The sequence below is a fragment of the Anser anser genome, assembly GCF_964211835.1.
Source record: "Anser anser genome assembly, chromosome: 9".
NCBI lineage: Eukaryota > Metazoa > Chordata > Aves > Anseriformes > Anatidae > Anser > Anser anser.
In genome coordinates, this window is record NC_139729.1 from 18,345,187 (window position 1) to 18,372,478 (window position 27,292).

Genomic DNA, 27,292 nt, shown 5'->3' on the forward strand with positions numbered 1-27,292 from the left:
ATCTCTTGTTCCTAAGCGTCACGGGTGAAACGCTAACAAAATCCCCCAGTATTGCAAATAACCCTTCGTCTCTGCCAGCTGGGCTGGTGTCCAGCAGTGCATCCACCACCCGCCACTACCGACCGCAGCGGTGGCTGATTTCAAAGCCCTTGGGCTCTCCGTTTACTCTGTCAGTTTATTTTAAGCTACTTGGGGGTCAGAGATAACACACCAAGGGGAGAAATGCTGTGGTTCCACCACCACTTGTGGTTTCACCTGTGCAGGGTGGATGCTCAGAGGAGCTCTGCCCTGTGCAAGCTGGCAGTGCGTCTGCTCAGCTACAGCCCCTGCAGCTTCAGGGGCTGAGACAGACCTGGACTGGCCAGGAATGCAAATTGCAGGGAAAAGCAAGAGGTGAGATCCTGCCCTTCAATTATTTATAGCACTAGCATGTCATTAAAGATGGGGTTGGTGGCCGGGGGAGAGCACAGCCAGAGAGAATAAAAATTAAATCTGGGTTCAATCAGCATGCAGAAAATACAACAGGTAAGTGACTTTTGTTTTAAAAGGGGTGAAGAAGCAGCCTGTCCCTGCTAGCTGTTGTTGGGAGAGCACATCCTCACAGCAGGGGCTCTGCAGCAAACACGGATGGAAGTTGGGGCAGGGACACAGCTCTGCTGAGCATCCCTTCTCCACATCACAGGCTGTGAAAATCCAGCCTTTGGAGAGAGCCTAAACCACGGGCATGTTTTCTGCCTTGTGCCCAGATCCAGGGCTGGGAGCTGGGTTGTTGGCCCCCAATTTCCTACAGCACAGGACTGAAATAACACCACTGGGCTCCTCAGGGTTCATAGCAGGGTGGCTGCCCAGGCTCGCTCACACATGGGTGTGCTGGCATGTCCAAAGATATCCAAAGGATGAGGGGAAAGAGAAAGAAAAAGCAAAAGCAAAAGACGGTCCCCTGGGCATCAAACCTCAGCTGTAGGACCTGTGCCTAGACAGCTCCCAGGCAAGTTACAAAACACTGCTGCCCACAAGATACCCATCACAAATAAAGCCCGTCCTCCTCCCTCCCACAGCTCTGCTGGGAAGTCCCCGATGCCACCCAGCCCACGTCCCCTGCTCACTGCCCTGTGTGCCACCAGGTGCCAGCCCCTCGTGCCAGCCTCTCGCCCCAGTGTCGCGGGGATGGGAGCGGGCAGCAGATGGGAACAGGCAACGGAGACAGCAATTTATCAGTCTGGCTGTGGTAAAAGGCCAGCAAAATGCCCCTGGGTGAGGTTTGCCCATCCGTGGCCAGGTGTAAGCACCAGACATCAGCTGTGGAGGAGCCCAGCCCTGGAGTGGCACAAGGGGGGACAGTGAGGACCTGCCCAGAACCCCCAGCATCCCACCAGGAGAGAGAGCATCCTTCATCCTTCTGCCACCTTCCTTGGGATGGGCTCGCTGTCTCCATGCCACTCACCTTCCCTGGCCACTGAGCTGAGCTGGGGGGGCTTGCTCTGGCCTCCAAATTGCCAAGAGCCATGGAGAGCAGCACACGGAGGGCACTTTGCTAAGAAACCCATGGGGGATTGGCACAACTGCACATCAGACCAGGGTATCCTGGAAAAAAAGCCGCAAAATGAGGCTGTGGCTCAGAAGCCCACATATACACGGGTGTTGCTGAGTGATGGGGAGGGGATGAAGCAGCTGCACAATGGAGGGGGCAGAGCCCCCCCGGACACACACACAGCACAAGGAGACAGGCAGGCAGCATCAGCCAGGGGACTGGGGAAAAAGCAGCGTATGCATGCAAGGCCATGGGTGAAGGAGCCTGGGTGTGTGTAGAGAACATTGCAGGGGGGGTTAAGGGATGCCTCTGCCCTTGAAAAAGAGCAGAGAGACACAAGCAAGAAAACAAGGACCCCCGCAGGGATGCAGTCTCCACCAGAGCTGGCTTCGCAGGAGGAGGCGAGGGAGTTCCCCCTGCAGCTGGGTGGCTGGGCAGGCTGCAGGCAGCCAGAGACGGTGACTGACTGGGGCTGAGAAAACCTCAGCATGGAAAGAAGAGGGCCAGGGGCAATGGCAGCAAGAAACTTGGCAGTGTGTCTGCCTTCATGACATAACGCTGGCGGGGAGAGGGCTGGTCCCAGCGCCGGGACAGCCGTGGGATGGAGGGGAGTCCATCTGCAGGACCAGCTCCTCCCGCGGCACAGCTCGGCCCCCGGCTGCTCCGAGCAAGCAGAAACCTCCAGAAAGATGGGGACATTCAGGTTCCCCTGCCCAAATTGCTCGGGAAACCCGGTGCTTTGCATCACTTGTGCATCTATCTCCAGTGCTCTGAGACTGGAGACATCGGAGAGAGAGACCAGCTCGTCAACAGGCTGGCACCATACCCACACAGGGCATGGTCTGGGGGAGCCACGCTGCAGGGAGCCAGCAGGGCACTGGGATGGGGGAGAGGGCTGCCCCCATTTAGAGAGGGCTGCCCCCTCCCAGTGCCAGCGAGTCACTGGTCCCAGTGCTTCCCAGTGCAGTGCTGGAGATCTCGCAGCTCCATCTGCTGGCGCTGGGGCTGTGGGAGGCAGCCGATGAGGAAAGGGTTGGGGAAAGGGAGAGAGAGCTGGTGGGACAGAAAAAAACCCCGAGAGAAGGGCAGAGGTGAATAAGCAGTGCAGCTCCGGTCCGTGGAGGCTCAGGGACACACACACTGCCTGAAGGTCCTCATCTGCACCCAGACCCGCGCCTCAGCCTGGTCCGGGTGGCTGTGGAAGAGGCCGATGGCCTGGGCTGAGCTCTAAAAGTGCTCACATCGGCATCACCAGAAGCTGAAAGAGAGGAGAGCCCCGGTGGTGGGATGGGGCAGCCCTGGGCGCTGCGGGGAGAGAAGCACAAAGCCACACCGTCACCCACATCCCTGCCGCTGCAGCAACCCGGGGACACTCAGGTTCCCTGCCTGGCCCCATGGCCTCTGTCTCCAGGGCAGTGGAAAGCTGGAAGGAATAAGGGGGATGACCACGGCATGGCTGGGGCCCATTTTACAGATGGGGAAAGCGAGGCACAAAGTCACCAATCCACCTGTGTGGTATGGATCGGGCAGGTGCTGCTGGCTCCTGGTGCATTTGCTGCAAACCTTCGGTTCCGGGTGCCCTTCAGCTGCCTCGGGTACCCACCTTCACTAAGGCTGAGCCAGCAGAGCAATGGGATGTGTCTCCTAAGAGCTGCTTCCAGCTGAGCTGGTCATACATACCCAGGAAAGGCTTTGGAGAAATTAAAAAAGCACAAATGCATCCTCGGGCTGAGGACAAAGAGCTGGTTTATTCTTGCAGGTACACTTCATCCTTTGTTTAGGAGAGATGGGGTTCATCCTCATGCAGAACGTGTCCCACAAGAAGCCTTCAGGTCTGCATGGGCTGGGACCGAGGTCCCCAAGTATGGTGTTGGTGGGCGTCCCTGACCCCGGTGTGCTGGGGAAACCTCACCAAGATGAGGAAAAGGGCTGGCCCTGGGCACCCAAATTTCCATCCACCACCTTCATCATCCCCATCCCCGCAGCCATCACCCTGGCTCCCGTTTGCCAGCCCCAGCTCCCACTACTTCAAGGTGAAATACAACACGATGAAGAGGACCACTGCCACAACACATACAAAGAGGAGCACAAAGCAACATTTCCGGGGAAAGCTGCTGCTGAGGAGCTGGCGTGGAGGGCTCGTGGCCGTGTCCACGTGCCTCCTGGGCTTCCAGGCTGGTGGCTTCGGGGCCGCCCGTGGCTTGGAGCAAACCCCAAGCCGGCAGCCCTCGCAGCGGCTGCTGTCGTGCGGCCCCAGCAGCACCGTGTCCACCACCACCTCCAGGAGGTCAGAGGGCTGCACGGGCACCTTGTAGAAGTCCTTGAGGATCTGAAGCACCAGGTTGTGCAGGATCCTCTCCAGGTTCTCCTGGCTGAAACTGGGCTCCTCCAGCTGGGGGCTGAGGCAGCGCCGGCAGGCCTGCCGGAAGATTCGCATCCTCACCTTGCCCCGGCGCATGTGGAAGAGGATGTGCACCTTGGCTGAGGACCACTCGTGTAAGCACTGGGAGCACTGGAACCTGCCGGGGCACAGGGGACACCAGCTCATCCCTGGCTCCCTGCTGCAGCTCAGCAGCTCCCCACGCCATCAGTAGGGACCAGGGCAGTCGGGGCTGAGGGACGAGCTTCACGCAAGGACACCCATGGCCTGTCCTCCCCTGTGGGCCTGACACCAGCCTGGGTAGCTCAGCACAGGTGAGCTGGGGGCTGGCCCAAGCTCTACAGATTTTAGGCCCAGCCTGGTGCCCTCACCCATCTGGACCCTGCCACCCCGAGCAGGGGCCCTGGGGGAGGGAAGCATCCGGCACCGGCTTCATTTGGGGCTCCGGCCCCCAGCCCGTGCTGTTGCAGCACATCTCAGCGGAAAGCCAGCATCAACAAGGGGCAGGGGAAGTCGAAAAAGAAGCAAAATAGAAGGAAGGTGTGGGTGGAGGCCGCAGGGCAGGTGAGGAGATGTCTTGAGTAGTCAAAAGGGGAGAAACCTGCAGCTCCTCGTCTTTCACAACATGTACGGGGGCTGGCAGCCCAGCACCCCTCTCTGCATCCCCTCCTCTCTCCCAGGCTGCAGGGTGCTGTGGCAAAGGGCTCTGCACCCCTCTGCCAAGGCCGGGGTCACCCTGCTGCAGCCTGAGGCAGCAGGAGGCTTTTTGGGGAGGACAGCAGTGGTGGTCCGAAGGGGACCAAGTCAGCAGCCCCTACCTCCCAGCTGCATGGTTCTGCAAATACTCCCTCCGGCTGTGCTTAGGGCTGTGCACCTGCAGGCTGTCATCCTCCTGAAGCGTCCACGGCTCCTTCACGTGCATGTCCGCAACCTTCTGTGCAAAAACCTTCTGCCACGTCCTCATGGTCCTGCCTGGAGCTGGGGAATTGGCGGTGGCCGAGGCCAAGCTTGCAGCTTCTGGGCGCTGATACGTGTGCAGCTCTCTGTGCCCCACACCGTTCTTCCCTCCCTCGTGGGTGCAAAGTCACATCCTGTTGCCTGGAGAGGGGAACCTTTGCTCCCGCGTGAGCAGCACCACCCCATCCCAACTCCCGTGTCCCCTGGTTCTGCTGACGCTGTGCCACATCTGGACAGGTGAAAAGTCCCCCAAAGCAAAGACAAGGCAGGTGTCCCCAGTGCGTTTTGCATGCAAGACTTGGGCACGGGGCAAAAATCCCATCCCTGCTGAAGCTGTCATCACTGTCTGTAGGCAGAGAGGCTCAAAATGCAAAACCCCAGGGCTGGCCAGGACCACCAATATCAGAGCAATGGGGCAGAATCGGCAGAGATTTTGCCCAGCGTAGGAATAATGGAAGCAAAACCCACCGAAAATGCAGAGCTCAGCAGCTGACAAAACCCCAGGTACACTTATCTCTCTCGATAGCTGCCACCAAACATGGGGTGTTTTTAACAACTTTCAGCCAACTCGAGCAGAAAAAGCCTGACATGAAACCGCAGAGTGGAAAGTCGGGGATGATGGCACCGCACATAAAACCGAAAGTGGGGAGGTGAGCTCTGTGCCGAGAGTGCCGCGGGAGGTGAAAGCAGCGGGGCCGGGGCTGCTGGCAACCCCCTGCCTCCCCCATCGCCGGGCATCCCACCCGGAGCCACGCAGGATGGGCAGATAAGGGGCTGAATGGCATCTGGTCTTGAGAGAGGAGCTGGGGGAAGATCTGCAGCCTGGTGGAGCCACCTCGAAGCGAAACCATCTCGCCCAGCCTGAAGGATCCAGAGGAGACCATCCTGTGCACAGCGAGGGCACAAAACTCCCCAAAGTGCCCAGCCTTGCAGGGCACCACCAAGGATGCAGCCACCGGGGAAAATTACAGCAGCAAATCGTGTTGGGTGCCTAAAAAAGGCCACGCGGGCCACCATGGTTTGAGCACAGCGGCTATAGCCCCTCGCCAGGTGTGGCGTGCAGCAGCTCCCCAGGACGATGCCGAGCTTCTCCTCCAGAGGCTGGAGAAGCAGCGGGGCTCCCTGCTGGCACACTGCCTCCTCTGCCTGCTTTTTCCTCATTTTGAGGTCCTTCCACCCGTAACAGCAATGCCACCCTGTCATCCGGAGCAGGGCCAGGAGGGAGGAACGGGGGTTTCCTGCAAGAAGAGGAGCCAAGCCGGAGTTTTCAGGATCTTTATGGAGAGCTAGCAAAGCCCTAACCTGCGGATAGGACCCAAGAGCCTTGCCACGGGGACCCGCTGGCATCCTGCGGTGCCTGGCATCGCTCTGACACAGAGAGCCACCAGCAACAGGGCAGCAGGGGCAGGGCCACCACCCTGCAGCACCTGCCCACCCCCTCAGCCCCTCTGCTTTCGGGGCTGAGATTTATCCTGGGGGGTGAATGCAGGGAAAAAGAAAAGGGGAGGCTCCAGGGATGCCAGCGTTGCTCCCGCTCTCCCTGCCGCCCCTCGGGCTCGGGGGGCCGGGTGCCTCCAAAACCCCGCTGTCATGGAAAGCCTGCCCCGCTGCGTCACGGCAACACGACTCAGATCTCAACTCGGGGCGCCGAGCCCTCGCGCTCCTCTCTGCGAGGAGCCGGGCGCTGCTCCCTCTGTCAGAGCCCGGTGCTTGCCGGCACTGAAGGGACTTTCCCAGAACCACCCACAGAGCTGAAACTGCTTTGACGTCCTGTTCCACTCGGCGCACACCTCCCAGCGCTGCCCCAGCGCCCTGATGCTTACCGGCACCTGCCTGGAAAAAAAAAAAAAAAAAAAAAAAAAGGTCCCACAGGACCCCCAGCATGGCCTCGATGGGCAATGGGCACCAGCCCCATCCCACCACAGGGCTGGACACCCCACAAGCCCTCTCCATCCCGGAGCTCCAGCCCCGACTCCTCCACGGGATGGGTGAAGGAGAAGATGAGACACGCGAGGTGCTTTCCCTGCCACTTTCACACAGCCCGAATTTATTTTTGGCTTCGGTTCCCACCCCCAGGTGAGCTGGGGTGTGAGGAGGAAGGTGGATACCTTCCTCTCCTCCCCTTCCAGCTCTCGCTGTGCCAACATTTTTTTCAGGGTATTTTTGCTCCTTTCTCCAGCTCACCCGTGGATTTGGTTTCTAACCCTCTTCCCTGACGGCCTCCGCAGCCTCCCTAAATAGCAGGCTGCCTTCACTCGGGCCATGCGCTTCCCTTCCCCAGAGAAACCCTATTTGAAGAGCCTGCCATCACGGGCTATTGATAACTCTTTTGGGGATATAGCTTCTCGGGTAGCGGTCCACCCACAGTGGGAGAATTTCCCATTTCCCTAATTTGCTTACGAGAACCTAATATAACACACTGCACAAAGATAGCATCACTCCCAGTTTCCTTGCACCACCCAGCTCGTCACCCTAATGAAAAGAGCATTAGGTTGGTTTGACACAATTTGTTCCTGCTAAATCTACGTTCTCAGTCCCAGCGCTGCCCTCTCGGTGTTTACCGCTTGGTGGCCTTACTAATTTGTTCCAGCGGTTTTCCGGGTACCGAGGCTGACTCATCTGTAGCTTCCTGGATCCTCTTTTTTCCCTTTCCTTGATGCAGATTGTGAGTTTGGCATCCGTACCCTCCTGGGAGCCAGCACCGTGCCAGCTCCCCGTGCCCCTGTCCCCCACGCCAAGTTTGCACTGGTGTCACTTCTTGTCACCCCGTCACGGCAAGACCCACATCCTCTAGGGACCAGCATCCCTTCCAGGCTGGGCTACCTTCACGGTTGAGCCCTTAGAGAAGGGAGGTCTGTCCCAGAATGGATTTGAGGCATGGAGAATCAGATCCCAAGGAAATGGGGACATGCCTGAGCTGGGCTGGACATTGTCCCCTTGCCCCCAGCCATCTGGGATGGAGAGGGATGCTGAGCAGTGGGGAGAGATACACGGGAGGAACCAGCTGAGGAAACACCACCAGGTACCACCCCAAGTGGGTTTTGGTGCCCCGTTGGTCTGGTGGCCCCACGGTGGTCCCCCCGGTGTAAGTGGAGGGCTCAGCCCCCCCCGAGAGGCTGCGCCCGGTGCGGTGGCAGTGGGTTTGTTCCCGGGCGCAGGGCTCAGCCCCGCTCAGCCGGCCAGCCCCTCCAGCAGCACATCCCTCCCAAGGGAGGAAGAGAGAGAAGGAGAAACCATGGAGCCGACTCAAAGCAAAACTAGAGAAAGCAAAATGAGGGCAGGAGGAGGAAACGCAGATGTTCGGCAAGCCTCCAGCACTCTCAGTCGCAGGCAAGGCAGGGCTCTCGGTGGGACTGGATGGGATGGAGGAGATGCTGTGGGTCCAGACCCATCAGGACACATTGGGGTGGTGTAGATGGGCTGTAGTTAGGGGTCCAGGCAACCTACCCAGCAGCACATCCTACCACCGGCAGCACGCATCCCACCTCAGCCGCTCTCCCAGCCAGAAAAGGCCATGGAGACGCTCCCATGCCACCACTGGCCTGGGGGGCCAGTCCCACCCGGAGATCACCACCTCATAAACCCAGGGGCCAGCAACATGCACACCTATCCCCCTGCAGCCCAGCCCTTCCAAAAACCCAAACACTGCTCTGAAACCTCCCAGCTCTCTGCACTTGTAAGTGACCAGGACACTGCTTGCTTGTAAGTGACCTTAATGCCTTACTGTCCCTTCTTCCCCCTACAAGTGCAATGCCCTATTTTGCAGGAACAGTGCTTTGATGTTTCATGGCACGGCTCTCCTCAAAGACACTCCTGCAAGCAGCAGCAGAGGATTTCCTCTCCATCTTCCTGCCCACTTCCTCAAAACCCAGCCTTTGGGCTAGGGCATCTTTAAGGGACTCACATGTTCCCAATCACCTCCGACCACAGCTGGGCTACATAAGGAGCTACAGTCGGGGTTCAGGCAGCTCTGCTGGGGCGTTTGCTTGCTCAGGCAATTCATTGCATGTGAAGCTTCTTGTGTGTGCTGACGGGGAGCAGCTCCAGCTCTTGGAGGTCTCCCGGGGGACCTGCCCACTGCCCCAGCCGTGGGACTGGAGCTGGGGCGAGCCCCGCTCTCTGGATGCACCTGAGATGCTGACAAAGCGCTTCAGCAGCGACGCTAGTGACAGCCCCTGCTGCCCTGAGGAAGTGTGGGGTGGCCGTGGTTGGAAGTGGCTGCTGTGACAGGCCCTAGAGAGCAGGAAATGTGGCGGTGGCTGCAGCCGCCCCAGCTGCGCCCGGTCCTGCACAGCACCAGGGCTGGCTGGGGGCACGGCTGCAGGGTGTGGGTGAGCTCTGGTGGCCACAACGGTGAAGTGAGTGAGCTCAAAACCAGAGCGAGGTTTTTGGGGGGCCTGGCTAGCTGCTCTGCAGCAAGCTTTTTCTCTGCAGCCTAAACAGAGGACCATTAAAATCGTTCCTCTTCACAGCAATGCAAAGCAGGAGGGCTCTGACACAGACAGCGGGGCTGGGAAGAAGGGAAGTGGAATGGTGGGGCTGGGAAAGCCAGAACTGGGGACCTCTCAAGGTGGGAGACAAAACAGGTGGCTTCAGGTGTCACGCAGTGACTCCAGAAAGATGGGGCTATCATCATCAAGCTGCGGGGAAAATCAAAATAGTGGCTGATCTGGCTTGCGTGGAAAGATGTAGCAGTTTGGGCGGATGGAAAGAGCCTCCAGCTTGGAGCAGGGCACTGCTCGGCCCAGGGATGCTCAGCTGGGGACCTGAAGCCTGCCCCCTGCTTGGAGCTCACCCAGCAATAAGCAGCCACTCGGGGAGCCCGGTCCTGTCGGGCCAGCACCAGCACCCTGCCCTGCAAACAGGGGTGGGAGATGGTGCCTGGGGCATCCCCACAGCCCACCCCAAATGTCCCCAGCCCCACTGCCTTGCTCCCTGCGAGGCACGGGGTGGTGGCCAGGCTGCTGGGTGCCCCGAGGGGCGCAGGCACTGCCGTAGCTCGGGTGCTCGCTGGGGTTTTCATTAGGTGCTGAGCCCCCACGGCGTGCCTGGCACCCCTGCTGCCCAAAGAGGCAGGGTGGAAAAAATGAAGCAGGGCCCACCCTCCTGCGTGCGCTCTTACGGGAAAGGCAGAACCAAAACTGCTGACTGAGCTCCCACTTCTTGTTTGCTGCAGCTGCCTCCTGCACGACCATTGCGCTGCTGGGGCAGCGCGGCGCTGCTGCAGGGCGAGGAGCGGAGCTGCTCCTTGCACCGAGTCCGGATGGACTGAGCTGCACTGTGATGGGTGTAAACGTGGGGTGAGACGTGCCACTGCCCCAGGGGAGCTTGCAGAGGGTCAGGGGACTGAGCGGGGCTGCCACATCCATGGCCCTGCCCTAGGAAAGGATGTAAGCCGCCCTGGATGGATGCTCATCCCATATGATCTTCTCTGGAGGCTTCTTGTGGATGTCACAGCCCCCCAGAGGGCACAGACCATGGTGCCTGGTGTCTCAAGACTATGCTACTTTTAGCTGCGGTAATGGGAAAAGAAAGTTGCTGACAGTGCCACGACGTGCAGTATGCAAATGGCCCTTTGTTTGCTTGGGGTTTCATGGTCTCCCAGCAGGACGCTGCTGCCTCCAAGCCTGCTTCTCACCAGGGCTTCTCCAGTCTCTAGCGACCGTTGCTGCTTTCTCTTTTGGTTTCTATAAGCTTTTGGCTGGGCTGCACATCCCTGGCACTGCTTTCAAGGGAAAAATGGAAGTTTGGAGACAGCTTCGCAGCTGGGCTGCGCCAAGCACCACGCCACGAGCATCACCCTGCATGGTGGCAGCCAGTCCCCAGCACCTTGTCCCCAGCTGGGTAGGCAGAAACCCCAAGCTGAGCCCAGAGAAGGGAGTGGGTTTTTTTTTTTTTGTGGCTGCCCCAGCCCCGTCTGCACCCAGGCCCAGCCCAAGCAGGGGTGGGAAGCAGGGAGCAGCTCGTTCTCTAAATTATTAAGAGCAACTTCATGGAAGAGTGGCTTGCTTATCGCGCGGAGGGGCCCAGGAACCACAACAGACACCGCCGCCTCCCGGCTCTCACCTGCCTGCTGCCAGGAGCTGTTATTTGCCTGCCCACGCGCCTGCCACCACGACTCAGCAAACAGCCCGGGCGCCAAACCCTTTATTCGCCCCCACAGCCGGATCTGGCTCCCACCAGGCACAGCATCCTTGTCCCGGGATGCCCAGCAGAGCCCCTCGTCCCCGCGGAGGAGGGAAGTGCCTGATAGCACCCGCCAGCTTCCCAAGGGGCTCGTTAAATAGCAGTACGTGCAGAAGTCCTTGCCCCGAGCTGGCACAGGCCCTGGGGTGGGGATGTTGCTCCCGCGGGGTGGCAGCTCCCAGCACTGCCCCTGTTCTCGCCCTGGAGCCTGTCCCAAAGCCCTGCTTTGCCGGCGGGGTTGGACGCAGATATCCCCGGGGAGAGGTGGGAGACTGATGATGAGAGACCATCCCTCAGCACACACCCGTTGGCATCGCTGCTCGGTCCCATCCTGCCCTTAGTACGGAGGCACCTGGAGCCCAGCACCAGGCCAGCAGCGACCTGTCCCTGTCCCCCGGTGCCTGTCCCGTGGCCGTGACACCAGCACAGCCAGCGCTGTCCGACACGAACCGCAGCAGCAGCACCTCCATCGCTCCGCTCAGTGCACACACGTGGCTTTGGGGCCAGCCCGGCCCTCAGCAGGGCTGTGACGGCGGCTGCCACGTCCTCTCGTCCAGGTGCCTCTTGCCCCGCTCAGGCGTGACAGGTTTCTCCTCGGGGAAGATGATGGTGGCGTACTCGGTCTGGTCGTCCGGACGGGTCTCAGGAGGCAGCTGGGTGTGCGGGTCCCACTGAAACTCCAGCACGCCGTAGTCCACGGTGGACACGGAGACCACGGGTGGCTTCTCTTCCTTCTGCAGAGGAAGGACACCCCGTTGGGAGAATTCATCCCCTGTCCAGAGGCACCGTTCATTCCCAGCACGAGTCCCTTTGTACAGCAAGTGCCAGAACGAGCATCCCAGGAGGGCAAGAGCAGTGCGGACGGGAAGGACGTACAGACCTGGGGTGGCATTTGTGCAGGGAAACCAGACCCTGAGCCTTGGGGTCACCCGCAGGCAGGTCAGGGTCCCTTTTCCCACCTCTCCATGGGCACCAGTGGCACAGGGTGAGCTTGGGGCTGCAACTGCTCGGCCCAGAGAGGGGAGAGTGAAGGCTGCCCTCAGCTACCTGACGGGCTTGGAGGAAGACAGACACTGCAGGCAGTGCCCAGCAAAAGGAAGAGAGGGAACAAGCCAAGCTGCAGCAACAGGGGGGTACGGGGTGGGAGTGTCTCCCATTATTCACAGCAACACAATTCCCCATCAGATAAAACCTTGCTTTGAGCAAGGGTTGGACTAGAGAGGCCCCCGTCCTGCCTCAGGCGGTTTTTTGATTTCGCGATGGGGCCGTGCTGCAGGTGCAGAAGAGCAGCCGTAGCGGTGCAGGAGAGATCGCGCAGTGCCAGAGGAGATAGGGGAAGCGAGAAGCCTGATAAAGGGAGGCCCCGTGCCCTCCGCTCCCGCACCCAGCGCCGCTCCCCCGCAGCACGGCGGGCTGTCGGAGGCGGAGAACTCACCTCCGCAGAGTTTTCACTCGGTGGTTTCTGCACATCTGCAAAGTAACACGTTTGGTTAGCAGATGCTCGTGTGCCAAGGCAGCGTGAGCAGCTGGGGCTGACCCAGCCTCGCCACGCTGCTGCGCTGGGGGCTCGCCAGTCCCCTCGGGTCCTTAGGCAGTGCTCCAAGGAGAGGTGCAGAGCCGCAGCACATGGGCTGGGGGGGCGAGCGGGGCCCTGAGCACCCTTGTCCCATCAGCACGGAGATGCCTGCCCCACGGGGACAAGCCACGCGTGATTTTGGGCACGGCAAACCAGCCCACGTGCACCCCACGTATCCATCTGCCCCCAGGTCCCAGCTGGGTTTGCTGAAGGAGCATCACCCCCCGGGCCCCCTAGCACACCCCCAGGTCCCTCGGCACGGCGAGCGGGGTCCCCGGGCTCCCCACCTCCTCTCCTGTAGGTGACGATGCAGTAGCCGAGGACCACCAGCACGACCACGCAGCCCAGCAGCAGGACGCCCAGGATCACGGCCTTGATGTGGCTTGGGGGGCTGCTGTCCTCCACGCCGGGCTCCTCAGTGGTGTTTATCTTCTCAGGGGCTGCTGCAAGAACCGTGACAAAAGCCAGCAGGTCAGGAGCGTAAGATCTCTGTGAATGGTAACGGGGGGGCACAGGGGGTGTCCCCAGAAAGGGCTCGGTTCCAGGCTGGCTGCTACAGCCCCGCCATCCCTCCAGGGCCCTCAATTTGGGCTGATGTGGGGGGTCTTTTGGCCACGTCCCGCTCCTCCTCATTGCGGGTGGTGAGGATGATCCCACACGGGCTGACAGGGAGGGTGTAGGGGCCAGGACACCCGCAGGCAGTCTCACAGCAGGACCCGATCCCCATTCCCAAGGAGAACACGGCTCCCCCAAGCATCTCAGACACCTCCACATCTTGGGGCCAGCTCACGCTGGCAGGAGCTATGTAAAAGACTAACTTTTGCCATTTTTTTCCCTTTTTGTTAAAGGGAATGCCATCAGTGAGGACTCGTTCCTCCCCAGAGCGTCCCTGGGGATGGAGACCTCCTGCCTCGGCACTAGATCCAGCTGCAGTGTGCTCAGGGAAAGGACAGCCTGCTGCGTCCCGGACCTCAACAGTACGAGTAAAGGGCAGGGTTGTGCTCTCCTGACCCACACCAGGTCCTCCCCAGGAGGGTGCTGCCTGCCTGGGGCCATACATTTCACCAGGCATGGGGTTTCTCCACCTCTGGGACACAGCCCCTTGGCAGGCACCGCAGCTGAGATGCCACCAGCATGCCCCTGGAGCAGGGAGCAGGGCAGAGGGAGGACATCGCTCCATAGCTGACACGTGCAAAGCCCCACAGGGCTCTCACCAAGAACAAATCCAGGAGTCCCCAGCCCCTCGCCATCCACCCCAGCCTCTACCCTCTGGGGTGGCACTGCTGGGTGACACCGATGGCCTGTCCCCTTCGGCTGACCTGTGACCACCAGGTGGGACCGGTTGCTCTCCTCCACTTTATTGGGCTGGAAGAAGGCGATCAGCCCGCAGTAGTAGGAGCCCGAGTCATTCTGGTGGAGGTTCAGGATCTCGATCTTGAAGACAGGAGTGTGGTTGGAGAGCAGGTACTTCTCCGTCTTTGTCTGGGGGATGCTCCGTCTGATCTGAGCAATTTTTTGGGGATCGCTGTGGTTGGTCTCCTTGTACCAGTTGAGGTTGTACTCCAGGCTGGAATTGTTCTCTATGGAGATGTTGCAGAAGAAGGTGGCTGAGCCGCCTGCGGGGCGAGTTAACGTGGCTGGGGAGAAGGTCACTGTTGGGGAGAGAAGCAGCAGGGAAATGACACGGTGACAGCGGGCACCTGGGCAGCAGAAGCAGATGTGCCCTTTGCGGGAGCCTGGGCTGCAAAAAGGGTGAGAGCCCCCCGCAGCTCCCATCCCGCACGGAGGTGATGGTCTCCCATGCCCCTCGTGCTTCTGCCTCGTGTGCCAGTCCCCGCTCGCTCCTCAGCTGTCCCACCCTCAGCTCCTGAAGGCCAGATTCACAAAGGGGATTTGTGAAAATCTGCTCGCGAGCCCAGCCCTGTGACCTGCGCCAAGTGGTCTCAGCAGAGCCCCCTACAATGAACCCACACGAGCTTTTGCACCAGAGAAAACAGACTTCAGGGAGGGGAGGCATATTATTACTGCTATTAAATCCATGCTCGGTGTTAACGTCGGGTTTCACCCTTCCTCCAGCTGGTGTCACCTCCAAAAGCGAGAAGAAGGACTGGATCCCCGTTCGGGGCACCTCAGTTCTGCCCACCCAGTCCCAGCAGGGCTGTAGGCATGGGCCAGGCACCTTCCACCACCTCCTGACCAAAGCCAGGGCTGCAGAGCCCCAGCAGTGCCCTCCTGTCCCCCAGCAAGCCCCTAATTAGCAAGAATTAGCAATACTGAGCCTGCCCGTCGGACTCTCTGCCTGCCTCTCACTTTGGCTGCTTGAGCCACTGGAACAGGTGATGTCCTGGCATGGACAAGCAGACCGAGCAGGGACAGGTAGCTGCTGTATTATATTGGGTTCAGAGCAAAAAAAAGGCAGAAAAGAAACGGAAAAAAAAAAATCATGTAAGTTTTCTGACCACACGTGATCCAAACCATCGGTGAAATTTAACTTCCCATTTTTCAGAAGCCAGCACCGATACCAGCCCCTGGACTCGGAGGCAGGGATCAGAAAGTGTCCCCTCGCCCTTCGGCATCGGCCTGAGCCCAGTACATACAAACAGGCTCACCAAGCAGAGAAGGAACCAGGACAGTTCCCTGATTACAGGATTAGCTGAAAAACTGGACTGAAAAAAATGAGAAACGATACCAGACAGGAGGATGGAGAGAGGGAACTGCTCCAGCTCCCGGCGGGCAGCGTTTGCTGTGACGGTGCCTATGCCGAGAGTTTTAATTGTCGCAGTATTCTTAGTTTCTTGTGTTTAACAGGAAATATTCAGCAGGCTCAGGGCTGTGCTTCCTACCGAGCGCCACTGCCAGCAATGAATGAACTGCTCGGAGGATGTCCTGAGCAGGGGCTGGTTTTACAGGTATCCCTGCCTCTTCCCGGCACCAGCTGCGATCGGTGCCTGGGGAGGATCCCACGAGGGGCTTCCAGCCCCGTGTTCGCCACTGGGACATAAAAAAAACCGATGCCACCAAAGCGGGGACCTGGCTTCACCAGGATTCTTCCTTGCCCTGCCCAGACGCACCCATTCACCCTCTCCACCTGCATTTCTCTCCCGAAATTTCACCCCAAGCAAAACCAGAGGCAGGAGCCTGCCTCGGCGAGGATCAAGCCCACCCCAGGAGGCGAAGCACGGGGGCATGAAAGCCAGAGCAGGAAACCCCAGCACCTGACAAACCCAAACCTCCAACACCAAACCCCAACTGTGGTCGGCACGCACACAGCAGGGCTCCAGCCCCACCAGCACCACAGCCTCTGGACCTGGCCCTTTTCTCCATCCTTTAACCCCACTCCTCCCCCGAGCTCCCCCCGTTCCCCTTGCTTCCGTACCCAAAACCTTCGGGTTTTCTACCTACCCCGGTGGCAGCCGGCCAGCACAGGGCTGCAGCACAGCAGCAGGACGCAGAGGCCAGCCAGGGCCACGTCCACGTTGCCCCGCGTGGTCCTCGAGGCGCCGGGAGCCATGGCGAGGCAGCGGGCCCCCTGCCCGTGCCGCGTGCCCCGTGCCGTGCCGCGCAGCCCCGGCTCTCGCCGCGCTTCCTTCCCCACGGTGCTGTCTCGTCCTCCGCCACACGCGGCAGGGGTTGGGGTGGAAATGAAACGTGCCCATCTCGGCCCCGCAGGGAAACCCGGGCTGCCTCCCGCCCCCGGCTTCCTCCTCACCGAGGCAGGGAACAGCTGAGCTGTGGCCTGGCCCCTTCCCCTCCCCGTGCGCTCCCCCCGCGGCACACAGCAGCACCCCATAACATGTCCCCAGCCCTGAAGATGGCCCATGGGCGGCAGGGAAAGGGGTGTCTGGGGCTGCAGGCACCCACAGGTCCTCCTGCTGGGTGCTGACACTGGGAGGGGATGGGGAGAGGAGGGAGGAGGAGGGAAGGAGAAGGTGAAAATCAGAGGGGGAAAATGAGAAAATGAGAAGAAGGAGAAAAGGAGAAAAAGGAGCAAAGGGAGAAGGAGCAAAGGGAGAAGGAGCAAAGGAGGAGGAGAAAGGGGTGAAGAAAGAGGAGGAGGAGGAGAAAGTGGAGAAGGAGAAGGAGGAGGAGAAGGAGGAGAAGGAGGAGAAGGAGGAGAAGGAGAAGGAGAAGGAGAAGGAGAAGGAGAAGGAGAAGGAGGAGAAGGAGAAGGAGAAGGAGAAGGAGAAGGAGAAGGAGAAGGAGAAGGAGAAGGAGAAGGAGAAGGAGAAGGAGAAGGAGAAGGAGAAGGAGAAGGAGAAGGAGAAGGAGAAGGAGAAGGAGAAGGAGAAGGAGAAGGAGAAGGAGAAGGAGAAGGAGAAGGAGAAGGAGAAGGAGAAGGAGAAGGAGAAGGAGAAGGAGAAGGAGAAGGAGAAGGAGAAGGAGAAGGAGAAGAAGGAGACTTTGCCTCCTCGGGCCTGTTTCTAATGAAGCGATGAATTTACAGGGGGCAGGTGCCCAAGGTCGGGGTACAGTTATCGGGGTGACCTTTGCTGCAGACTTCTTTAATTCCTCTGCCAGCAATGCTTCCCGCTCGCCCTGCTGACTAATATTCACGTCGCAAATAAGCAGCGGTGAAACCGCGCTGTTCGCTGGCTCCTCCTGCTTCTACCGAGCCCAGCCGTGATGCGGTGGCAATTTTGGAAAGTGTCGGGGGAAAATTAATAACTGGGGCAAAGGATGCTATTCTTATGACGATTTAATAATTTCCCAGGCTCTCAGAAGCAAGCAGCGGGGCTAAGGCTCACTCACATCTCGCTTTCAGACCCGACTGCAGCCAAGGAGGGGGCTGAGCCCAGGCTGGGGGCTCCATCCAGCCCCGCCTGGATCCCGCCTCCAGCCTCCTCCTGGTGCTGTAGCTTCACACCTTGGCCCTCAGCTTTTGCCATTGCATGGGCCAAGGAGAGAGCCCAGGGGCTGTCCCATCCTTGTCACCTCCCAAGGCCACCACGCAGCCCGGCATGGTGACGGGGGAGCGCTCTTCAGCATGTACAGCAGCGCTGGTGGATTTGAGATGGTTATTGCCTCATCCTGTGTTCCCGTTAAAAAAAAAAAAAAAAATACAAACCAACCAACAACAAAAACCACTAAAGAAACTAAAACGAACTCCAGAAAACAGCTCAGAGCAAGGCGGCTTTTCCCCCTCGGTGCTCTGTGTCTCCACACCACAGCATCACTGGGCCACCCCAGTTCCCTTTGGAGACCCCCCAGCCCCTTTTTTTTTTTCAGGGCCAGGGCTCTCGCCGCCTGCCCTGCAGCCCCAAAAAACCTCCAGGCGGTCCTGACGGCGTGTTTGGGTGGAAGATGTGACGGGTATCGCTGCAGAGGCTGCAGCTCGCCGAGGGAAGGATCGACAGGAAAAACTGGCTCACGCCCCTGCGCGGCTGGCACGGGGCTGATTAAAATCATAGCGCGGTTGCTCAAACTTTCCAACACACGCTCGAAACGAGGCGTCAGGGGGTTGTTGCTCAGCGGGGCGGGGAAGGCTGCTGTGTCCACTAGAAAACAACGAGGGGGAAATGCAGGGAGTAAGGCAACGTTTCGTGATGCTCAAGTTCCCTGTGGGTCAGGCAGAAGTTCTCCCCGGCCCCACAGCACACCGTGACCGAGGCGGCAGGTTCCAGCAGAGCAGGAAGGGCAGGGGAAATGCCCACCGCTTGGAAACAAGAATTCCTATGGGAAAACACATTTCTCAGCGCCAGCACCCGGCCACCCCTTAGTTGTGCTGTTTGCTTCCTGCTGCTTTAGACTCTTCCCCCCAGCACCATTGCAGTGGCTGCGTTTCTGCAGAAAGCCGAGCCAAAGCTCAGGGGCAGTGAGGCGCAGGATGCGGCCCCAGCGGGTGGCCACGAAGCACAGGGGAGGCTGCAGAGCTGGGCATGCAGCAGAAGCCACGAGCCACGAGCTGCCCGACCGAGCACTGGTAGAAAGCACACGAAAGGGTGAAAAAAAAAATTAAAAAAAATAAAATAAAAAAAAAAGGCCAAGATCTACCTCGCTACAACGAAGTGGCTGCAGGGGAAGTGAGATGTGCAGCTGCGCAGGGACCCTGCAGGTGCCCTGGGTGCTGGCATCATGGGGGGGAGCCTGGCCCCAGCAACGGGCCCAGCAAGGATGGGGCAAGGACAGGGCAGACAGGTAGGGGGAGCTGGATGCCAGGGGAGGAAAAGCAGTGCTCAAGCTGTACAATCTTGTGATGCTTTAAAAAATAAATTCTCCATCTCTGAACTGGAACGGTGCATGGGGCAGTCCTTCACCTGTATCCTTCACCCTGCCAAGGCCAGCACACCCCAAGCAGCTCAAAGGGCCTAAAGTCAGTCCCAAAGCAGCTTGAAATCACCTGGGGTATTTATTTAAGGAGTACTGAAAGTGTGGAAGAGGAACAAGAAAGCAGTGTTCAAACACCTGGTATGCAGCTTGATGAGGCCCCATCCTGAATGCCCACAAAGCCTTGGGAAAACAAAGCCTCCCAACTGAGCAGGACCATGAAACCAACCATGAAAAGATGCTGAGGAAGATCAGCCCGCAGGTTTATCATGTCCCCACACACACACAGCTTCTTAATTGAATTTGCATCTGTGGCTCTGATCCAGGCAGCAGGCTGCAATGGCTGGGCAGCAGCAGGAAATGGTTAATGGTGTTTGCAAATAAATGCAAAGCAAGCCTGATACCTTTCAGATACTTCTCGGAAATTAAGAAGGCCCGTGCAGACGATTTGCATGAGCTTCGCCAGACCCTGCGGGGAAGCGAGGCGGCTCCAGCCCACACAGCCCAGCGGCGCCTGGGGCTGAGCGAGTGCCGGGTGCGAGGAGAGGGAGCGGCGGCACCGAGGGGCTCCTACAGCCAGCAGAAACCTGCGGGGCCCTGGTAAGGGGTTGGGAAAAGCTCCTGAGCTGCTGACCAAGGTGCTTGGTGCATGCCCAGGGCCGGTGCTCCCATGCCCAGGGCTCCGGTGGATCGTCTCGGAGAGTGATGCTGCTGAAGCACTGAGCCCACGGGCATCGGCAGCTGTTGCACCTCGGGTCTCAGCAACTCACATGTGGTCAGGGGAGGCTCGGGGCGCGAGCTGGTGCAAGCCTAGCTGCGTCAGAGCTCACAGCCGCCGCAGGAAGGGGCTCCGCTCCCTTGCCGGGAGAGCAGCCCGTGCCCGCAGGCTGGCCAGCCTGCGCCCGTTTGGCAGCCGGGGGTGGTTTCCTGCTCCCTCAGCCCCGCGCCGCGCTCCACCCCGCAGCCAGCTGCACTTTTCGTGCCGTTTCTATTCTAGCCCGGGCGCCGAGTTCTCAACGGTGTCACCCGCCGTACGTAGGAAACTCGCTCGGAGAGATTGCCGCAGCGAGATAAACAGCAGAGGAAGCAGGATGTCAGCTTCTCAGAAGGCGACTGCCGCGAGCTGTTACCAACAGCGCGGGACAGAGAGCGGGCAGGGGGGAGCAGCACAGCTCTGCGATGACGGTGTGGAATCACTAAATGCTTTTTTTTTTTTTTAGAAGCTCACGGTGCAACCCCCATGGCGGGGCAGCGCAGGAGGGCGCACGGCACCCAGGACACCCACGCTGCACAGCGGCGGCAGCAGGGCGGTGAGCAGGGACCGGGACGCTCCATGTGGCGCGTCCCCAAGCCCTACAAGTGGGTTGGGGGGCTCTGGGAGCACCCCGGGGGGGCGCAGCAGCACCCATGGGTGCGGGCAGGGTGCGGGCAGCCCCAGCCCGCCACGTGCCGCCCTTGGCGCGAAAACGGGGCGTGGCGTCGTGACGTCAGCCACGCGGAAGTCAGCCACGCGGAAGTAGCGGCGCGGAAGTGCCCGCGGTTGCCATGGTAACGGAGGCCGGCGGGCGGCCATGGGCGAGCTGGGCCCCGAGGGCTCCGGGGGCGCCCACAGGCTGCGGCCCGGCCTGCGGCCGCGGTGAGGCGGGGCTGGGGCTGCCCCTGCCGGCGTTTGGCCGCCGGGATTTTATTTTTAGCAGATTTAGGAGCTAGCGCCCTTCGAGCTAAGCTCCTTTCTCTACAGTTCTTCGTTTTGTCTTACTTTTTAATGGGAAAGCTAAGCTTGCCCGGGGGTGCGCGCGTGTTTCTGTATGTAGCGTAAATATCCTGAGCCTCTTCTTGATGTTTTTTTTCTCCCCCCGATAGATTTAAGTCGTCCACGGTGAAAGAATGCATCCACGCGATACTGAAGGAGAAGCTGGCCGATGCTCAGTACGTCCCAGAAGAAGTGCCTCAACTTACAAAGTCTTTGTCAGAGATAATAAAAGACAGGCTGAAAGGTAAGGAGGTGTGCAGGGAAAGCTGCTTCTTTTCTTACTCTGTCCTCTTCCTTTGATAAATCTCCTCTTTCCTACTTTACTCATAAAGCCTATTCCTTTGCTGTCTGCTGACTGAAAGTCTGCTGTTATGATCTATGAAGTTATGTTCTGTATACATGTGCCTTACCTGTGGAGCCAGAAATCTAATTCAAGCAAGCAGCTTTGTTTTCATATGGATGGGTTGGTGTGGGATGTCAGCCTTGCAGGGCTGTAAGGGAAAGAAGCTTCATTAGAGAGAAGGAGGAACGATTGCTTCTTGCTTCAACAAACAGAAGTGTTCCTCTTTTTCCTCTTTTTTTTTTTTTTTTGTGTTCCTGAGGTGGGAACAAGGCCAGGTGGGAGCAGTGAAGGGTGAGTTAGGAGCACAGTTGGCTAGGGAAGGATGTGAATACAGCACTGGAAGAGTGGTGGTGCTGCTGCACAAGATACCCTCCAACGTTTTTGAGTGCAAGATCCAGCAGGTGTTTCCTGTGCTCAGTGCTGGAAAAAGTAGGTAGGTGTGAGTTGGTGTGGTCACTTATTTTCCCCTCTTCCTATGGGACAGGCTGGTGCTCCATCTGCTGGGCTGATGAGCAGTGGCTGTGCAGAAATTTCATCACCCTCAGCAGGAACTGTGGGTTTATGCTTCTCCCAGAGTTACACATCTGCTTTAAAAGCAGCAGCAGCAGCTGTAGTCCCAGCACGTGTTGATGCCAAGCTAATATGCACAGAGCTAGACTTCAGCAATCTGTAAGCACACTCGCAGTAGCCTGAAGCAAGACTGGCCCAGTGTGGCCGTTGTATGGGCTGACATCTCTGATAAGCATTGACACAGTGGATGTTACCAGACGCAGCATGTAATATTCAATCTTCCAGCAGAGACAGGCACTAGAGTCTTCCCTTATGTTGCTTTATTGAAGATAAAGGCATTAGTGTTAGCGTAGCAACCACATAACCACCAAGTGATTATATGAAGGTGCTTTATTCAGCGCTGGAAGCCGGGGCAGGTGCCCAAATCTGGCTTCAAGTCCCGTTACTTCCCAGCCGTTATTTATACATACAATATTGCGTCAGGTATACATATTCATTACAGGTTGCAACATCAGCCTCGCTTTTCATTCTAATTAGCTCCCCTCCCCTTTGCACATGCGTGGCGCACTCTGGTGGTCGTCCAGGTGGTCGTCCAGATGAAGTAAGGAGTCTTCCTCTCCGCTGAACTCTTTCACCTTTCTCACTCGACGCATGCTCCCTCCGCTCCTTGGTTCTGCTTCAACTCATTTCATCATCTCCAGGCCCTTATCCAAGGTCAGGTTGTACCTGTTCCCTCCCAGGGTTCCCCTTCAACGATTCCTTTAAATGTTCAGTGTACTCCCTAGGTTTCCAGTATACATAGATTACTTGATAATGTAAGTACATTTAATAATATTTAATTATACCGTATGATCCATCACCTGAGAAACATTAATAGAACATCCATTCGATTCTCCCCAACACTAACATTAGGATTAATATTTTCTTTAAAGCATGCTTGTTCTGGTTTGAATTCTGGAACCTTGTCATGGCCTGATTGGGTCTGGCCTCTGCCCCAAAGGTATCCCTTTACTATTGTGAAACAATCACGTATTTTTGCAGAGACACAACTTAGACCTGCCTAAGCTTTTTTGTGACCTTTCATCTCAGCTCAGAAGCAAAGGAAACACCTATGTGGCAGAAAATCTCTAAAATACCTTTGCATCAGAACAGCTTTAAAATAAGCCAATTTTCTTAAATCGGCTTTTGCCTACCAGCAGCCTTATTTACATTCTCGCTATGTGTTCAGTTCTTGAACGCTGTAGAACTGGAATGCTTGCATATAGGAGGGCTGTTGAGGTGTATCTTCTGATTTAGATGCATCTTCTGACAGATACCAAATACCCTGTCCAACCTTTGAGTAAAATGAGGCTGTGGTAGTCCATACCTAGGAGAGTGAAGTGATGAGGCAGTTTGTCTGCTCTGCCAATTGCATGTACTTTTAATTTGTACAGGACACTGCTTTGTAACTAGAAATCTTTCTCTCTGTGTGTCCTGTTTTGGGCTCATATCTTAAACTAATACAGAGTTTGAAGTTGTTCTCCCTTTCTTTTGTCTTTCTTTTCCCAGAGGAGGGATTTGACAGGTACAAAATGGTGGTGCAGGTTGTGATTGGAGAGCAGAGGGGAGAAGGAGTGAAGTAAGTTTTGCATTTTCTAATTGTATTTCTGTGATTTTTGTTTTATCTTTTTCCATTCTCCTTTGGGAGCTGCTTCCAACTTTTCCAGATTCTAAGGTATCTCTGCCTGTACTAAAATGTAAAGCACTTTTTCTCTTAAGCAGCAAGTGTGGGCTTGGACTGTGGCTGATTGAATTACTAGTCAGTTGACTGGTGATAATTGGCTGTGTGATGGGTATTAACAAGCTGAAATGCTGAGAAGCATTTGAGAGGTGTGTTGCAGAAAAGATGTTATATTGTATTGATGATGAACTGAAGCATACATCCAGCCTATTCTCAGGGCCCTGCTGGAGCACAAGAGCCATGGTAACTCACTTGTGCCTAAAGCCAGATTTCCATAAGTACTTCATTTGCATTTAATCCCCCCAAATAAGTATTTTTCAGTAGTTCAAATTCCTATAATCCTCCTGCAATACTGTTATGGGAATCTAGCCCAGGCTGGGGGTGCTGAGCACTTGGAAACCTAGCTCTCAGTGCCTGCAATCAGACAAAATAATTCCTCTTTGCTGCTGTGGTGGGCTGTAGCTTGCCATTACTGCTGGGTAAGGAGAAAACAAAAAGGAACAGCCTACAAGGTTTATATGCCTTATACACTGGGCTTCACGTTATTATTGTGCTTGGTACTCCAGCAGAAGATCAGTGAAGCAAACAGGAATCCTGTCAGCTGAGACTGAGTGGGGAAGGTAGTGAGCTGGGCATTTGCAGTAGAGAAGAGTGTCAGTGACATTAAACAAGGCAGCATTGAGGTCTCATCCAGAATATCCTCTGACAGTCTAGTTGCTTGTCTTCAAAGTAAAGCAGATGCAGAAAAAGTCTGCCAGAATTCTCAGGGAACAGACAGTGTAGATGTGAAAGGGCTAGAAGAGTTCAGCTTGGTTCTAGTAATGTGAAGGCTGCCAAGGAATATGATAGCTCCCTATAAATAAATCGGTGCTATGCATCAGGAGGGCACGGGAGGTGAAGGATGAGAACAAATCAGTTAAATTAGCCACTGATGTGCATAGATCAGAAGTCAGAAAGTTCTTAAGCATGAAAGCAAGGAGGCTGCAAGCCCTGCTGCGCAGCGGAGCTGGCAGAATTGATAGCTGAGGAGTTTGAAGATGCACCTTGATCAACATACAAAGGGGGTTACAGCATGTGGCAGAATTCAGCAGTGGTCAAGATTCAGGGGAACACGTCCAGTTTCCTTTATCCTTAAAGGAAGCTTAGGGTTTTTTTTGAGGGAAAGTGTCACTTAGTTCCTTACACGTAACTTGTAGGTAATGGCTGTGCTTTCTCCTTTGTCTAGTATGGCTGCACGTTGTTTCTGGGATGCTGACACTGACAGCTATGCTCACGATGTTTTCGTTAATGTAAGTATTGACTGTTTCACCATAGGAAATGTAAAGCTACTACTTCTTGTATGAGAGACAGACTAACTTTAAAATGTGAAGCAGGCAAAAGCAACTGCTAGCCCCTTTGGAAGTAACCAAAGCCAAATCAAAACAGTATGATTTACAGTCTCATTCACAAATTCATTAAATAGACATAATATCCAACACAGTAAAACTTGTTTATTGAGTAGATCATATGATATTGTACAAAAGTCATTTAAGTTGCACCGTCTTACAGGTAGGGAGAGGAAGCACAAGAGATGAAGTGCTTTGTTTTTTTACATGCTTTGCCGAGCTGCTATCCAGAACTACCGCTGGAATTCAGGACTGAGCAAAAGCCAATATTTTATTTTAAAACCTCCTTCATTACTGTCCTGACTCCACGGAGCGTTTCCCAGGTTAAATTCTCTGTGAAGGGCTTCAGACTCCCTGCTGTCAAAGGCATCAGACTACGGGACTTTCAGGAAGGAGAATGTCCTTTTCATGAGCTACAGGTAACAGGCAGGAGCACTGATTGCTCTTTGATGGTGAGAACATTCACCTAGATTTGGGTTTGGCCACTGCAGCAGAAATTTTTCATGCTTTACGTTGTTTCTGGGTCGTTATTTTCTCTTCACTGAGCTGCAGTTGAGAAATTGTTGGGACCCATTCCCAGTGCCTGTGGATCCTGAAACGGTAGGGGTGCTCTAAGAACGCCCTCTGAGTGGAGCCCAGAGGTGTACTCGGCTTTGGGCCCTGGAGAGGTGAAGGCAGGGCAAGGGTCAAGTTATTCAGTTCTGATGAGACTGGGACACTTCTAGGTACACATAGGAATGACACCTGCACACCTTTGGGTGTGCGGCTGGAGAAACCTGAGGCACTTCTGGCATTCAGACTCACTGACCTGGGTTACACCACACCTGAAGTAAATAAGTGACTAAAAAGACAAAATTTTGAAGGACTTTACAGTATAAAGCTATAACTATTTTTAGTGCTCTGGTCCGAGTGTTCCCCCAGGCTAGCCTTTTCAGTTACGCTAGCAAAGAGTTTGCCTTTACTAACGCAGAGCCCTTCTGTTTTCCCCAGGACAGCCTCTTTTGTGTGGTAGCTGCATTTGGCTGCTTCTACTATTGAAGATGGTACAGATTGCACAAAAGGACAAAGGTGGGGAGGAATACATTAGAGTATTTTTGTTAACACGCTCAAAGGCACCATATTCTTCCTTTAATACCTAACACAATACAGCTCTACAAAGCATGTCCTACACCTGTTACACTACAACATCCCCCCTCCCTTGTGGATATTAATATAGCTTTAAGCACATTATTATTATCTCCTTTATTTAAATCACTCTTTGTTTTTATGTAGCGTACTGGTTTTGTCCTAAAAAGTATACTGCCAATAGCCATTGTTTCTAGGGCAAACTCAACTTTTGTTGTAAAAGAGCTCTGTTACTTTTACTTCTGTTAATTTTCTGAAGTGAATGAAACATTTCTAAGAAATGTAGCTTAATAAATCTGTGTATTTACTGTTTCTCTCCTGTGTGTTTACCCTTGCCATTTCCACCGCTTGTTCTTTTTCTCCACTCTGCAAAATGCACTAGCCTTGATTGCTCATCAGTGTTTCTCAGATAAGCATTTTCTGAGGATTCTTTGTAAATTAATCAATAAAGCTGATCTCTAATTCTGGCTATCCAGACTTGTTACTATGACTTCTGTAAGAATTATGTTGTCAGTCCCAGCCAAGTGTCACATGCAATGATATTAATTGACAAGAAGACAAGTTACTTAGGACAATAGTTCAAGGCAGTAGCCTGCACACCACACCAAGTGCCCAAACTTCCAGCCGTATCTCCTGTGCAATTTGGCACCTGTGGAAATGTTGAATAATCATTGCTCAGTGCCCAATTCAATAGATATTGCAGTGCTTTCTCAATCTTTGCCTTTCTGTAACTGTTTCAGGATACGCAGTTGGATATTTGGAGACCAAGATTGTTAGGACTCGAGCCTTGAAAGGAACAATAGAAAAGGCTGCTGTAAATCAGAAAAGGAGCTCCAAAATCTCTTATCTCCCCAAAAGTTAGAGGATGAGGTTGGTTCCTGAGAGATGGGTGCTACTAGAATGCATCTGAAATGCCCAGTGTAAGACAGGAGGAGTTGCTCTCTTGTGATGCCCGTTCTCTGTCTGTGCTGACTGAGGAAGAAGCATAGCTGAACAATTTCAACTGCATGAATGGTTCTTGCAGTGCTAAAGCTTAGCACGGTGAATCCTGAATCCCACCCTCACCAACTGTTAGAGCAGAACACACACTGCCCGTGCATCTTTTAGCAGAGAAGTCAAAAATTATGGTTCATCTTCTAGAATCACTCTTCTGTCTACAATCCTGAAACAAGTACGTTGCTATTTCTGTAATAGGTTTGTGTGAAAGAAGCTTCATCTAATTTACCTCTGATGGGAAATAGGTGGTGGCTTCCCTGATGTCTTTGTATCTGTGACATGTTAAATGAGCTGCCGAGGATGTAATGGCACCACTAAGTGTGTGTGAACCTGAGAGTCCACAAGCTTTGGAAAACAGTGAAACAACCCATTAAAAAAAATCACTGAGAGATAATATATACCCTCAGACTTGTATTGGTGTTTTTATCAAGTCACAGTAATTAAATCATGATTTTTTTGCACTGCGGGTGTTCTGTTTTTGGAGGTTTTTAACACCTGCTTCACAAAGGCATTGCACAAAGCACAGGTCTAAGTCTGGTAACTCCAGTTACCCATAACAGCAGCAG

The 27,292-nt window shown here is 55.7% G+C and overlaps 2 protein-coding genes across 3 annotated transcripts; one reads left to right on the forward strand and one right to left on the reverse strand.

Moving 5' to 3' along the window:
• Positions 1-3,912: 3,912 nt before the first annotated feature.
• PDCD1 (programmed cell death 1) lies at positions 3,913-16,527 on the reverse strand. Its single transcript, XM_083847793.1, has 6 exons — positions 16,033-16,527; positions 13,950-14,282; positions 12,918-13,073; positions 12,490-12,524; positions 4,730-11,788; positions 3,913-4,050 (listed from the first exon to the last, which is right to left on the reverse strand). Exons 1-5 carry the CDS (start codon positions 16,448-16,450, stop codon positions 11,570-11,572), a joined length of 1,161 nt encoding a protein of 386 aa, XP_083703919.1. The 5' UTR covers positions 16,451-16,527; the 3' UTR covers positions 3,913-4,050; positions 4,730-11,569.
• A 35-nt stretch (positions 16,528-16,562) lies between these two features.
• On the forward strand, positions 16,563-26,201 carry DYNLT2B (dynein light chain Tctex-type 2B). Of its 2 annotated transcripts, XM_083847803.1 has the most exons (5): positions 20,394-20,530; positions 20,758-20,891; positions 23,049-23,118; positions 24,446-24,509; positions 25,596-26,201. In XM_083847803.1, the coding sequence occupies exons 1-5, from the start codon at positions 20,466-20,468 to the stop codon at positions 25,641-25,643; spliced, it is 381 nt and encodes a 126-aa protein (XP_083703929.1). In that variant the 5' UTR covers positions 20,394-20,465; the 3' UTR covers positions 25,644-26,201. The 2 variants fall into 2 exon arrangements, 1 of the variants encoding a protein (XP_083703929.1); XR_014587861.1 differs by lacking the exons at positions 23,049-23,118; positions 24,446-24,509; positions 25,596-26,201 and having other exon boundaries at positions 16,563-20,442; positions 20,758-20,893.
• The last annotated feature ends 1,091 nt before the right edge of the window (positions 26,202-27,292 follow it).